This window comes from Diospyros lotus, chromosome 4 (genome assembly GCF_014633365.1).
Source record: "Diospyros lotus cultivar Yz01 chromosome 4, ASM1463336v1, whole genome shotgun sequence".
Taxonomy (NCBI): Eukaryota; Viridiplantae; Streptophyta; class Magnoliopsida; order Ericales; family Ebenaceae; genus Diospyros; species Diospyros lotus.
In genome coordinates, this window is record NC_068341.1 from 35,747,635 (window position 1) to 35,761,787 (window position 14,153).

General features: G+C 34.3%; 1 protein-coding gene across 1 annotated transcript; it reads left to right on the forward strand.

The window, feature by feature from the left end:
• Window positions 1–7,839: 7,839 nt before the first annotated feature.
• Window positions 7,840–12,916, forward strand: LOC127799809 (uncharacterized). The gene is made up of 6 exons (XM_052334027.1): window positions 7,840–8,464; window positions 8,609–8,707; window positions 8,795–9,354; window positions 9,475–9,566; window positions 9,753–10,230; window positions 12,419–12,916. Exons 1-6 carry the CDS (start codon window positions 7,840–7,842, stop codon window positions 12,914–12,916), a joined length of 2,352 nt encoding a protein of 783 aa, XP_052189987.1.
• The last annotated feature ends 1,237 nt before the right edge of the window (window positions 12,917–14,153 follow it).

Here is a 14,153-nt window from a genome sequence, read left to right on the forward strand (position 1 = left end):
CTGTTACAACATCTAATTTATGTAAGTTATATATAGATAAAAATAATAAAAGCAAATTAAAACCACGTACAATATTCGTGTTTTTAAAAGTAGTGCTCATCCTTTTTATTTTTAACAAAATATATATTGTATCATAGCCAAAACTCGTAAAAAAAAACTCAAAATAATTTTTTGGGTATTAAGATGTAATTTTTTTTTAAAACAAAGTCCTACACAAATGCACAGACTAAATAAATTTGATATTTAAAAAAATTTTCGAAAAGAAAAATACCATATATAAGAATTTTAATCCTAGCAAGAATAGAAAGAGTCAAGATAAATGTTATCTATAAAAATTATAATTCTAACGGGTTTCAAAATACTAAGTTGTACGTTATCTGTGAGAATCTTAATCCCAAACTACTTAAAATTATTCAAACTCCTCTATAAATAAACATATACTTTTTTTGGAAAATGTATGCTTCTAATACTAATCTTAATACAGTTTTTATTATTTTTAATATCTGACTTAATTATCGAAGTATTTGTACGGGGATATTCTTGTGTCCTTAACTATTTTCTTTCTTACATACTCAGGGGGCTTGATGATGATGTTTCTAGTTAAATAAATTTATTATTATATTTTAATAACAACAATTGACATCATCTATGATAAACATCTAAAAAAAAAGCTTATGAATATTATAATAGCTATCGTATGATTTCAAGTAAAAAGAAATCAAATCAACTCAAAAAAAAGAAAAGATATTGCACGAAGGAAACAAGAAACAAACAAAGAAGCAAAATTCCAAATTTGGGAGGCCAAAAATTCGCAAATCAATTATATAATTTACATGTATGTGATAATTCTATTGATACTATGTTGGTTCATTTAATGTTTATGCATTCTCCACTTTTTATTTTTTCAATTCTTGTTTTGTATGTATTATATTATATGTAAATAAAAAGAAAAATAAAGTGGGGATATTATTATATTATATTATATATATCTATATAATAAAACAGGATGGTTTTTGAAAATGTCTCATTTTTGAGACATTTGAATGGTTGAGATCATTTTTTATGTATTTGATGGTTGAGATTAAAGTATTTCCCGTCCAATAAATTCTTTTCCAATTTGCAGCAGCTCAATGGCTGGTTGATTGATGGACTCTTTCAGTCACTGCCACTCCTTCAGTCACTGCCACCCGCCGTCTCACTCCTTCAGTCACTACCTCCCTCTCTATTTTTCCCTCTGTCCATCGCCTCCCGTTCTGGTCGCTGCGCATGAACCTCCATTCACTGTATATCTCTTCACTGTGTATCTCTATCCCTTTCAGTTTGCTGCGCGAAGATCTAAGTCATTGCTCAAAGGCACGGTATGTATATAGTCACTAAGTGTATAGTCACTGTGTGTATGGCAAAGCAAAACACACACACCCACACCCGTGTTTGCTATATAGTCACTGTTTCTGTGTGTATGGCAACTATATATAGTCAATGTTTGCTATATATACAAACACTGTTTGCTATATAGTCACTGTGGTTGCTAATCTTCATTCTCTCTGTGTATGAAGCTATACGTCGCGGCTGTGTGTATGTATATAGATTCCTGCAGTTTTATAAGTATTTGTTATACTCATAAATATTTATATACTGTGTGTATGTATATAGGTGGAGAGTGCAGTGATTTCCTGCATATATAAATTGCCTTTGTATATGCAGTACTTTCCTCACTTACCACCACTTCAAATATTATAGATTACTTCAAAAAAATAATTAATTGTTTATCGGACGCAAGAACGTGAATTGAATTGACCAAAAACGTTAGTTTATTTTTGAAAGAATTTCATATTGGAATATATATTAAGGTGAGTGGTAGCCGCTCATTTAATTAGTTTGTTTTTGAAAGAATGAAAGCTACATTAAATCTTCTTTTAAAAACAAAAAATTAAATAAAGAACTAAAAAACCATCTCTTTTAACTTTCTCTTCAATCTCCTAATTAGCTTGAATTAGATAACTAACATCATACATTCAATCTCTTAAATGTAATTTTTAATATAAAAAATAGTTATTCAATCATAACTTTGAATTAGAATATAACTAAATTAATTCAATCTCACAAAATTAAAAAAAATAAACTTTGAATTAGAATTTACCTTCAGGCACGGTACAATTAACTTGAATTAGATAACTGTAGTTAGATAACTAAATTAAAATTATTATGGCTATCTAATTAGCTTGAATTAGATAACTAAATTAAATTTTTTAAAAACTTTGAATTAGAAATAAAAAAATTATTATTTTTTTAATCTAAAAATAATACATCCAAACAAATTTTTAAAAAAATTAAAAATTTTGAATTAGAAATAAAAAAAATTTCATCCCTATTGGTCATAAAAAATTTCTAAAATTGTAAAACTAACCCAAAAACTTTTCAAAAACATTAAAACGACTCCCCAAAAAATTTCCAAACATCATAACTTCTAACTAGAAAGGTTTGACAATGAGCTCACATTTGCTCTCTTCTTTAGATGCATGATGATCAGCTTCCACTGAGGAAGTGACAAAAAAGAGAGCAAACCACTTTGTACTTCATTCTCCTCAATAAGAACCAAACTGTAGTCTGTAAATTAATTTCAAGAAGAAAGATTTGATTTGGGATATGAATATGAGAAAGCTACAGATTGAGTTCAGTATTTATAGGACATAACTTGTGTATGTATATATTTAGTGTGTGCGTGTGTAACTGTTGTATATTATAAAATGTGTATATTGTTGTATGTGTGTATACGCGTTGTAGCAACATTACTTGCATTAGATATTTATTTCTCACTGTGTGTATACATGCTATATATCTTTAGTCATTCAATCGTAGCCATTATCAAAGCATGATGAAAGAGGTTTTCATTGAGGGCAATTAAATCTCATTGGAAATAAAGATTGGGACCAAAAACATAACAGTCCATTATTAAGCATAGGGAATTAAATCTCATGTATATGTCTGTAATATTTTGTATGAATGGGTGTGTTGTACTCTAAAGGCATTTTGTATGTATTTTCACAGTGGCCCAACACAGAGCCTGTCATTACTTGGGCTGCCCAACTTGCTTGGACTTGGCGGGGCCCAACACAATTTATAATTATTATTAATTTTACATTAAATACGAATTTATAATAATTATATTTAAAATTATTAATAGTTTATAATAATTTGTAAAATAAAATTAAAAATTAAGAATTTAGGTAGTGGGCCATTTGATCTAATTCAATTAAAATGAATGAAAGTTGTTTAATTAACTATCAGAGGCACTAAATTTTATCTTATCCATTCATATACATTTAGTTTTAAATTTAAATTGTAAAATTTGTAATTTGTAATTTTTGTCATTTTTAATTGTATTTTGTAATTGTAAAAATTGTAATTTGTAATTTATAATTGTAAAAATTATAAATTGTAATTTTTGTCATCCTTCTAAAGAAAGGAAATTTCATATTGGAAGCACCAAAAAATATAACAAAAGAAAAAAAATTTAAGATATTGGGTACACTTTTATTCAAACATTTATTTCTAACATTGGGTACAATTGAGTTGGACCCAAATATACATTTTTATCTTTTAAAAATTTTATGGGACGAAAAGGAGTTGGATCCAATTATACAATTTTATGTAGGTCCCATTCTTATAACTTTATAAGAACCAGGTGTCAATGAATTAACACTCTTTTCTCTTAATGTTTTATAATAAAAATTAAAAAAATTAAATTAAAAAAATGTTCTATAATCTGAACAAATTAAATTAAAATTTAAATATCAAATAATACATACCAGTTAGACCCAGTTATTGTATACAATTTTATTTTTTTCATGAGTTGGACCCAAATATATGTGTTTATTTTTTTTTATAACTTATAGGAGTAGTGTACGTAAATTATAACTCATTGAGAATTGTAAATTTGAATTAAACAATTACAAACAATCTCTTCATGGAATAAAAGTGAAAATTTCAAGCCAAAAATCAAGCAAATCCTCTATCAAGATCCAATTTGCCCAAAAGCCCATTTAACCCAACATCAATGCTATTTTATTTTTATTTTTATAAAAAAATATTGGGTGTCAAAAATCAGGGTCATCATCTTCCTTAATTTTGCTTTCCAATTATTCCTCTTAGACTTTCCAAATAATTATTCATACCAGGATTTGATTTTGGTTTTAATTTTATCATTTTAGTGTGATTGTTAAAATACATTTGTTCTAAACATTGGGTTGGCCTTTTATCCATGATAGTTATTTATTTAAATAAAATATTTAATTTTATTATCTGATTTGGTAGCAACTGATTTGTTTTTTAGGTTGAAGTGCAACAGTTATGGACAATATTATTATTTTTGGACAAGTAAGTTTTTTTTTTCTTCATATAAATTTAATATAATGCCTATTTTTTTTTTAAAAAAAAATACTTATCATATCTAATTTTTTTCCTCATACTTTACAGGTGGATGAAGACTTACACTAAACCGTAATATCGACTTCGTTTACTAATTTTTTTATTTATGTGTATAAAGTTTTACTTATCACTCTAAAGTTTTTACATGTATAGGTTTGATTTCTTCAAGAAAGAAATGTTAATGTTCTTATTCGTGATGAGCGTGACCTTAATACTATTCGCATTCGTGAGGTAAGCCTAAAAGTCATTTCAACGTTGGACATACATTTACTTATCATTTAAAAAAATTATAAATATAGTCTACTTATTTTTTATTATTATAGGCAAAAGCAAAGAAAAAAGAAAAGGCTACCTCTTCTGGCAAATGGAAGAAAAATGCCCATCCCGTGGTATGGTTTCTCCACAATTTTTAGAAGTTTATTTTTCGAATATTGTCGTATAATTTTTTTTACGAATTTAGATTTTTTTATGAATTTATTATTATAGATGTTTTTTTTATTTAATTTGAATTTTATTTTTCTAAAGCGTGTTAAAGTAAACATTAATCTAAAGCATGTTAAAGTAAGCATTAAAAATAGAAGAAAACGAATAAAAGAAAAACACATGTTGCATTTATAACATAGCATAATAATATAAAAAAATAAGAGAAGAAAACGAATATATGATGAAAAAGAAACTACATTTTTTTAATTTTTTTTAATATTAAGTCCTTAAGGAAATAACAAGAAAAATGAAAAGAAAAGTAGAAAACATTACACGCTAAAGAGATGAGTAGTAAGTTTGCAGTTTTGTGTGCTTAATGGGAAGAAAAAAATAAGAAAAAATGTAGTAAGTTTGTAGTTAGTTAAAATGAAGAAAAAATACATGATAAAAGGGAAGCAAGAGATGAGATAATCTTCACATTTTATTCTCATTTAGGCATAGAATGATAATGTGTTATCAAAAGCTGCATTTATAATATAATGCACCATCCATAAGTTGTTACTTATATGAAGAGAATAGCAAAAAACAAAATGTATGAAGAAAGAAAGAAAAAAAAGAAGATAGTTTCATTTTGCACCAATGATAAAATATTTTCATTTTAGGCACAAATTGATAATGTAATATCAAAAGCTGCATTGGCCCAACGTGCACGGCGAGAGCGTGAAAAAAATCACAAGTTATACTTTGAAATTCAATGCTTGCAACGAGATCAAGAGGGAATAGAAGAATGTGTTCAATTAAGACAATATTCTTTAACACCAATTCGTCGTGATCGCACTGGCCTGGAGTGGGAAACAACAACTGAAGATTCTCATTTGGCAAAAAAAGGAACAATGGTTACCCAACATTCTACATGTTCGTTTTCTATATCAAGCACATCTTTGGCTCCACAAAGGAATCGGTAAACTACTGTGTATAATCTTGAAATACATACTTTTACTCATACCGTTTTTTTTTTATAAATTTTTATATTTCTACACAAATATTCGTAGGTTTACTTCTATAAATCGATTTCTTCAAGAAGATCTATGTACTGATGATGAATTAGAAGATATGCCTATGAGTACATCAATTGATGCTCGGGCACACAAAGATTCTTCCCACCATTATCTTGGAAAAATGGATGTATTATGTCCTTATTGTTCAGCCTTACATTGGATGGATGAAAAATTGACAAAATCATCTATGAAGCGTCCCTTATTTGGAACTTACTGTTTAGAAGGAAAGATTAGGCTTCCTTTACTTATTACACCTCCTCCACCACTTCAAGAGTTGTATGATGGGAATAATGAGCAATCAAAATCCTTTCGAAGTTATACTCGATTGTACAATGCGGCCAATGCTTTTAAGAGTCTTGGTGCTACATTGGATCCTAGAGTATTTAGTGGAAAAGGCCCTACATCATTCACAATTCATGGGGAATTGCAACATAGAACAAGATCATTACAACCACAACCAGGGCAGGATGCGAGTTATGCTCAACTATATATCTATGACCCTGATTCAGCTCCAGAAATTCGTAATCGTAGAAATCCTAACTTGAGAAGGGATGTTCTCAAAACTATTCAGGATAGTTTGTTGCAAGTCAATGCATTTGTAGATAAATTTCGCCAGGCTCATGCCATTTTACATCAATTCGACTCGGCAAGACACAATCTACCCGCTCATCTTCATTACAATTCAAGAACTGATCGACGTCGATATAACCTACCAACCGCAGATGAGATTGCGATTGTAATACTAGGTGATGGAACAAAGGCAAGTGGAATGAGAGATATTATCTTGCATTTTCGAGAAAATAATGAGTTGATGCAAATTAATGAATGTCACCCAACATACTTGCCATTACATTATGTTCTATTATTTCCATATGGTGAGCTTGGATGGGAACCTGAGTTAAAATTATGGAATGTTCAGTATGATCGACCTTCAACTGATCGACTTACTCAAATGGATTTTTATAGTTATCGTTTGTTTGAACGACCCACAGAGTATTCAACAATTTTGAGAGGTGGAAAACTATTTCAAGAGTTTTTGGTAGATGCTTGGGCTGCAACTGAGCAAAATCGATTGACATACTACAAGCTTAATCAAGGAAAACTTCGGGCTGAACTTTACCAAGAGTTGTCAGATATGGATCCAGATTATGTGCGACCTGGTCAAATTGGTCAAAGGTTTGTTTTGCCATCTTCATTTACTGGTAGTCCTAGACATATGTTTGAAATCTTTCAAGATTCAATGGCTATCACGCGATACAACCAACACCCAGATATTTTTCTTACCATGACTGCAAATCCCAATTGGGTCGAAATTACTTCAGCATTACTACCACATCAAAAACCTATTGATCGTCCTGATTTAATTGCCCGTGTTTTTGAGTTGAAGAGAAAATATTTGATGAAGGTGATAGAAACAAATAAAGTGTTTGGAAATAAAGTTGCACATGTTTTTACAATTGAATTTAAAAAACGAGGCCTCCCTCATATGCATGCACTTTTATTTCTTAAGGGCCCAGACAAAATTCGGACATGTGCTCAAGTAGACAAATTGGTCTGTGCAGAATTTCCAGACCCAAAAAATGATCCTATACTTTTTGAAACTATCAAATGTTGTATGGTACATGGACCGTGTGGTGCTCGAAATCCGTAAGCATCATGTATGGAAAATGGTAGATGTACTAAGAGATATCCTCGAGTTTTCACAGAAATAACAGTTATGGATCAAGATGGATACCCTATCTATCGTCGTCGCAATAATGGTCAAGTACATACTGTGAGGGGGCAAAAAGTTGATAACAGGGATGTCGTACCATACAATGCATATCTTTCTAAACTTTTCAACTGTCATATAAATGTGGAAGTTTGTGTCGGGATGAGATGTGTCAAGTATATACATAAGTACATTTATAAGGGTTATGATCGTACAACGATGGTATTAGGAATGATAAATGAGATTCAACAATATCTCGATGCAAGGTATATTGGACCTCCAGAAGCTGCTTGGCGAATATTTGGTCATCCTTTGCATGTAGAGATGCCAACAGTTGTACGATTGGCACTTCATTTACCTGGAATGCATCACGTTGTTTTTAATCTAGAAGAGTCATTAGAAACGATTCAGTCTAGAGCTGGTCAACAAATCTCAACTCTTACTGGCTTCTTTGCATATTGTGCTGGTAGTGAAGATGAATGTCCATTCACTTATCAAGAATTTCCACAGCATTATGTTTGGCTCAAGTCGGAAAAGAGATGGAAATCAAGAGAAATGGGATATGCAATTGGTAGAATGTACTTTGCTAGCCCTAATTGTGGTGAAAGATTTTATCTGCGTTTGTTACTAACCGTTGTCAAAGGACCAAAGTCGTTTCAGTCTTTACGCACGATCGATAATGTTGTGCACGATACATTTAAATTAGCATGTGTTGCAATGGGGCTTTTAGAAGATGATGAAGAATGGATACAATGCTTGAAAGAGGCTGTAGTTATGAAAACTGGATATCAATTGAGGAGATTGTTTAGTATTATTCTCACCCAGTGCTCTCCACTAAATCCATGTACATTATGGAATCAATTCTCAACGCATATATGTGATGACCTTGCACATAAGATTCATACATTATTTGCCATTTCTAACCCAACTGAGGCTCAAATTAAAGATTATGGTCTCTATCTTTTGAATCAAATGCTTTATGAATCAGGCAAAAGTTTAATTGACTTCCCACCCATGCCACAACCTACTGCAAATTGGAGTGCAGTAGTTGATAATCAATTGATATTTGAACATCAACAACTGCAGAGTGAGGCACAATAGACAGATCCACAAATTACTATTGATTGTCTCAATAATGGACAACGAAATACTTATAACACAATCACTTCTTCAGTTTTTCAAAATAAAGGAACTGTTTTCTTTCTGAATGGGGGTGCTGGAACAGGGAAAACATTTCTGTACAATACGATTGCATTAAAATGTCGTAGCCTCGAGCATATCGTTGTTACTGTGGCTTCATCTGGAATTGCATCATTGTTACTGGTAGGAGGTCGCACTGCACATTCAACATTTTCCATTCCGTTGGATGTCTTAGACTATTCGAATTGTGGGCTTAGCAAACAATCATTACAAGCTGAGTTATTTAGAGAAACAAAACTCATAATTTGGGATGAAGTTCCGATGCAACATAGACATTGTGTTGAGGCGGTTGATCGTACATTGAGGGATATTTGTGATAGTGAAAAGCCATTTGGGGGTATTACTATTGTTCTTAGTGGAGACTTTCGACAAATCTTACCAGTTATACCCAAAAGAGTTCGTGAGCAAATAGTGAATGCATCATTAAGACACTCTGTTCTATGGAAGCATATACATATCTTGACTTTGGATTTGAATATGCGCTTGAATCATGAAAGCCGTGAAAATGCTAATTTTGCAAACTTCTTGATGGAGGTAATACTACTTTAACCTTTGTGCCATATTATATAGATGTGTTTTATTATATAGATTATTTTAAATTAATAAATTATTATGTTTTCATTTTTAATTTTTTATTGATTTCACTTTTTTTAGATTGGGACCAATCCTCAAGAAATCGTTAACCTTCCATCAACAATACACAAATGTCAAGATTTGAATGAATTACTCTCAACAGTTTACCCACGGTTAAACAAGATAGAGACGTCAACCCCAACATTTTTAACTGAACGCACAATTCTATCTGCGCGTAACGATGATGTCAGTGACATCAATACTACTGTGTTGAATATCTTTTCAGGGGGATTATATACTTATCTTGCAACAGATAAAATGTCTTAAGATAATGAAATTGATCCTACTATTACAAATAGATATCCTAATGAATATTTAAATTCATTGGATCCTCCTGGGTTGCCAACTTTTAAGTTAGAGTTGAAGGTGGGTTGTCCTATAATATTGTTGAGAAACATTGCACCGAAAGATGGACTATGTAATGGTACAAGATTGATGGTTACTAGGTGCGACACTCGCATAATTGAAGCTCAAATCTTAACTAGAGAAAAGTTTGGCAATTTGGCATTCATACCAAGGATATCTTTGGCACCATCTTCTTCAGAAATGCCTTTCCAAATGACAAGACGTCAATTTCCAGTCCGATTGGCATTTGCCTTGACCATTAATAAATCTCAAGGACAATCTGTGAAATTTGTTGGAGTTGATTTGCGCATACCAGTGTTTAGCCATGGGCAATTATATGTGGCATTGTCCAGATGTACATCATTTGATCGTATAAGTATTCTGCTCCCTAAAGATTGTTTGGATTCTACTACAAATATTGTTTATCCTGAAGTATTGTTGTAGTGTTCAAAAGGTAATTATGTAGATTTATTTCTATTGATTATATAAATTTTTTTAAAATTTTAATTTAATAATAATTTGAAATATGGACTTCTGTAGGATTGGATCGAAAAATATATGGAGCTTAAAAGGAGAAATACAACTACCTTGCTTCAATGGGGATGTAATAAGATAATTTCAATCTCAAAGTATATATTTTGATATGTATATTTCCAACAAATGTACTAATCTATATTTTTTTTGTTTCACAAATTACCAGATTATTGTGCATGTTCCTCATTGGGGATACATACAAGTTGATACGAAGACTTTTTGGAAAGTAATGAGGAGGAAGTTCGAGCAAACACATGTTTGAAGACATGTTACTGACACATTTTTTGTAAAGCATACATTTTTTATAAAGCTTTAACCCACTTTTTGTAAAATTTTAACCTATTCTTTTGGTGAATGATCATATAATATTATTTTTCTTATGTAATTATAATTAATTGGCAGCAGTAGCACTAATTGGTGTGCATTTTAATTTTAATTTCTATTTATAGCAATAGTAGTATTTGATATTTAATTTTTTTATATTTGATTGGCAACAATAGCACTAACTGGTATGTATTGTTTGATATTTAAATTTTAATTTAATTTGTTGAGATTGTAGAACAATTTTTTTAATCTTAGTATTATTTAGTCTTATATTATTTACAGCGTGCCTTTAGGCACGAGCATTCCCTAGTATATATATATTAGAAGAAGAAACTTCTCGTGGAAATTTGGCTGAAATAGTGAGAAATTGAAAGAAAATTAAAAAACAAGCTAGGACAAAAGCTTGGCTGAGAACAAAGCAGAAATTGAAATTTAAAAAACAAAAAAAGAAAGTGAAAAATAAAAAATAAATAGAGGATTTTCTTACGACTTCTTCTTCTTAGTTAGCGGGAAGGAACAGCGAGTAGCCCAACTGTTCCTTTCTGATAAAAGAAGGTCGAAGGCAAGCCTGTAGCAGTGGGGGACAGGCCCCGGCGATCAGCTCGTCGAGGGGCAGTTGGCACTTGCAAACACTCCGACGCTCGAGTGAATAAAGGAGTAAAAAGTGGCAGAGTTTCAGTGAGTCAGAGAAAAGAACATACCTTAACTCTGAGGAGAACAGGTTCATATAAAATGAGGAGAAGTCCTCCTGCATGCATATGTCATATGTTTGTAGAGTTATGGGATTGAGTATTAGACGTTGGTGGAGGTTCCTAAGCAATAGCATCGCATTGACATGACCCTCATTAATGTGGATGAGATTCGCCATAAATGAGGATGAGATCTTAAGCAAACACGCGAGTTTCCAGCATACTGCTATAATGATGCTGTTGCAGGCTGGCGTAGGGCCAGGATCAGGCCGAGATTGGCCCATGGGAGATGGGTCGAGATCGGGGCATGAGAGATGGGCTAAGATTGGGCCGGGATGGTTCACAGCCCCCCAGGTTAAATGCTCGAGAAACGAACGTTTGAGCTAGAGGAGGAGAAGTTTGGGCGAGTTTTATTATATATGCCAGTTTTTGAGGGTCAGATTGTCTTTAGGACTCGGCCGAGATAGATGGCTGAGTTATCGCACAGTCTTGGGGGGACAGATGTTGGTTCTAAGGACACTTGAAGCCAGCTTGGCCTCTATGGTGAAGCAATTCTCTTCACATTTTGATTTGTGGTGCACGTGGTTTCGAGATTCAAGGCGTTCTGTTTGAGAGGTGGGGTGCTATAGACAAGTAACTGATAGCTCTTTAAATATGTGACAGGTGGTGGTTTTATAGCGATAGATCCGTGATGGATGGCTTTCGACCGTCAGATACGCCGCTTGGTGACCTTTATAAAGGTCCCATTCAGTCTAGGGTTTTCTTTTCCTTACTTCTTCCAGTCTTTGTATCCCCGTGCTTTCTTGAGCCCTTGGGGTTCCCCTTTTGTCTTCGAGGCCTTCGATTGGGACTGCGCTATCCATTCGCATTCTTCCTCCATCCGCAATTTTGGCCAAGTAACTCATCGAGCCTAGGCCTTTTTTGTTATTGTGGGCCTATGCTGGGCACGGCGGGGAATTCTCCCAAGTGTGTAAGCAACCTATTGCTTTGCTCGTTCTCATACTAGTGTATTCCTTCTTGCAAGAACAGAAAAAATGGCATTGGCGTTTCGTAAGAAAGATATTAAGGAATAGTTGGAGATACTCCACAAGGAGGAAAACAAAGTTGCATTGGGCTTTGTGTCAGCGGATAAGGGGGTTGGGAAGGACTCAGTCGTGCCAGCATCAGGCTCTGTGCTAGCAGACAAAGCAGCTGGGAAGGCCCTGGCAGCACCAACGTCGGTTGCCTCTGCCACACAGCCCCTTTCTATGGTTGTTGCCACCACGGCTTCGATCCCAAGCTCTAGGGAGCCTACCATTTCCGAGGAGCTGCCTCAGCATAAGAAACAGCAGAAAGGTTTTGATAAGGAGATTCGATCGTCTAACTACTCGAGTCTTGCTGGGTGTGGTAGCTACTTGGTTTCATTTTGGGACCCAGAATTTCGAAGCGACATCTTTTCGATGCCTATCTTGATCCGTTATCGGACCGAAAGAGGTTACTATGCCTTGGGCAATCAACTGTGTTTCACCACGTCAAGCGTCAGGTACTCCATCTTGCTGCAGATTACCATTTGCTTGAGGTGGGTACGGTGACTCGGCTTACCAAGATGAAGGCAGACCATGAAGAAGAATTGGGTCGGGCCTAGGAATTGGCAAAAGGGGAAATTAAGAAGGCTATGGAGGCAACTACTGCTGAGGCAAAGAGGCGGGCCGATGAGGTTGAATGTACAGCTGGCGTTCTCCAAAGCCAGCTTGATGCTGCCAGTGCGGAGCTGGTAAGGCAGAAGGCAAAAGTAGCATTAGCCAAGGCCAAGGCAGTTGAGATAGATATGAAAGCGAAAGCCGAGGTGATAGTACCTCGGTCCGAAGTGGTAAGATCGAAGGATGAGGCTACCGAGGCCAAAAGGGAGGGGTACGAAGTGGCTTTGTCCCACATCCGAGTTGTCTTTTCGAAGTTAGATCTCTCAGACTTTGGTCCCCTCAAGGTGATCAAGGACAACTGTCTTGCAGACCCAACAAAGGGAAGTCAGGTTGAGTCATGATTTTGAGCCGGTCTATATGATAGCGTAGGCTTTTTATAGAGATGTGATGCACAAGTCTTGTAACTTTGCATTTTTTATTTCATAATAAACTACTATTTCTCTTCTTTCGTAATGTTCTATTCCTATTTTTTTTTTTTTTTTGTAGACCTCTTGGCACTTTTGGTCTGATGCTCGCGTGTGAGGGGGGAGGGAGGAGATCCGAGCTTGCGGATGTTTTTCCAGTTGCTTTTGAGTAGTTTGGTATTGGGCACGGCGACGTACCGAGTTATCTGGTTGTGCTTGACTGGGCATTTTGGAGTGTTACTCTGACATCCTTACTTGATTGCGTGTGGGCCCCGAGAATCGACGTACCTATCCGAGAATGTGAGCATCATCTGGGCGCATGGGGTGGCCCACCATGCTAGGTGGGGCAGGTTCAACAGGGCATTCATTGCGGGACGCGTGGTGGAATCGCACTGGTTGTTGCTTGCTCATTGGGTGTCTCACACGACGCTTATTAATATGCGTATCTTCCGTGAGTTCATTTTCCTCGCATTTGTTTTTTAACTATTTGCTTGTCTTACCTTTTCTTATTTGCACTAGTCTACTTATTGATGGTTGTCTTGACCTCGAACTTCGCTCACGTGTATGACTGGGTAAGCGAGGAGGTTACCCGAATTGCGTCGAAGTTTTCCACCAATTCGTCTTTGGAGGCGACGAGAAAGAAGTTCGCCTCCTGGACCGAGGATGGGAAGGGGAAGGATAAGGAGGAAAACTTCGTCTACCACCCTTGTGAGGGAGAGGAGCGG

Coding starts and splice junctions, on each gene's coding strand:
- LOC127799809 (XM_052334027.1), top strand. CDS start 7,840: ATGGTATTAGGAATGATAAATGAGATTCAACAATATCTCGATGCAAGG. Junction 8,465..8,608: donor GTGCTCTCCACTAAATCCAT/GTACATTATGGA, acceptor TTTATGAATCAG/GCAAAAGTTTAATTGACTTC. Junction 9,355..9,474: donor TTGCAAACTTCTTGATGGAG/GTAATACTACTT, acceptor CACTTTTTTTAG/ATTGGGACCAATCCTCAAGA.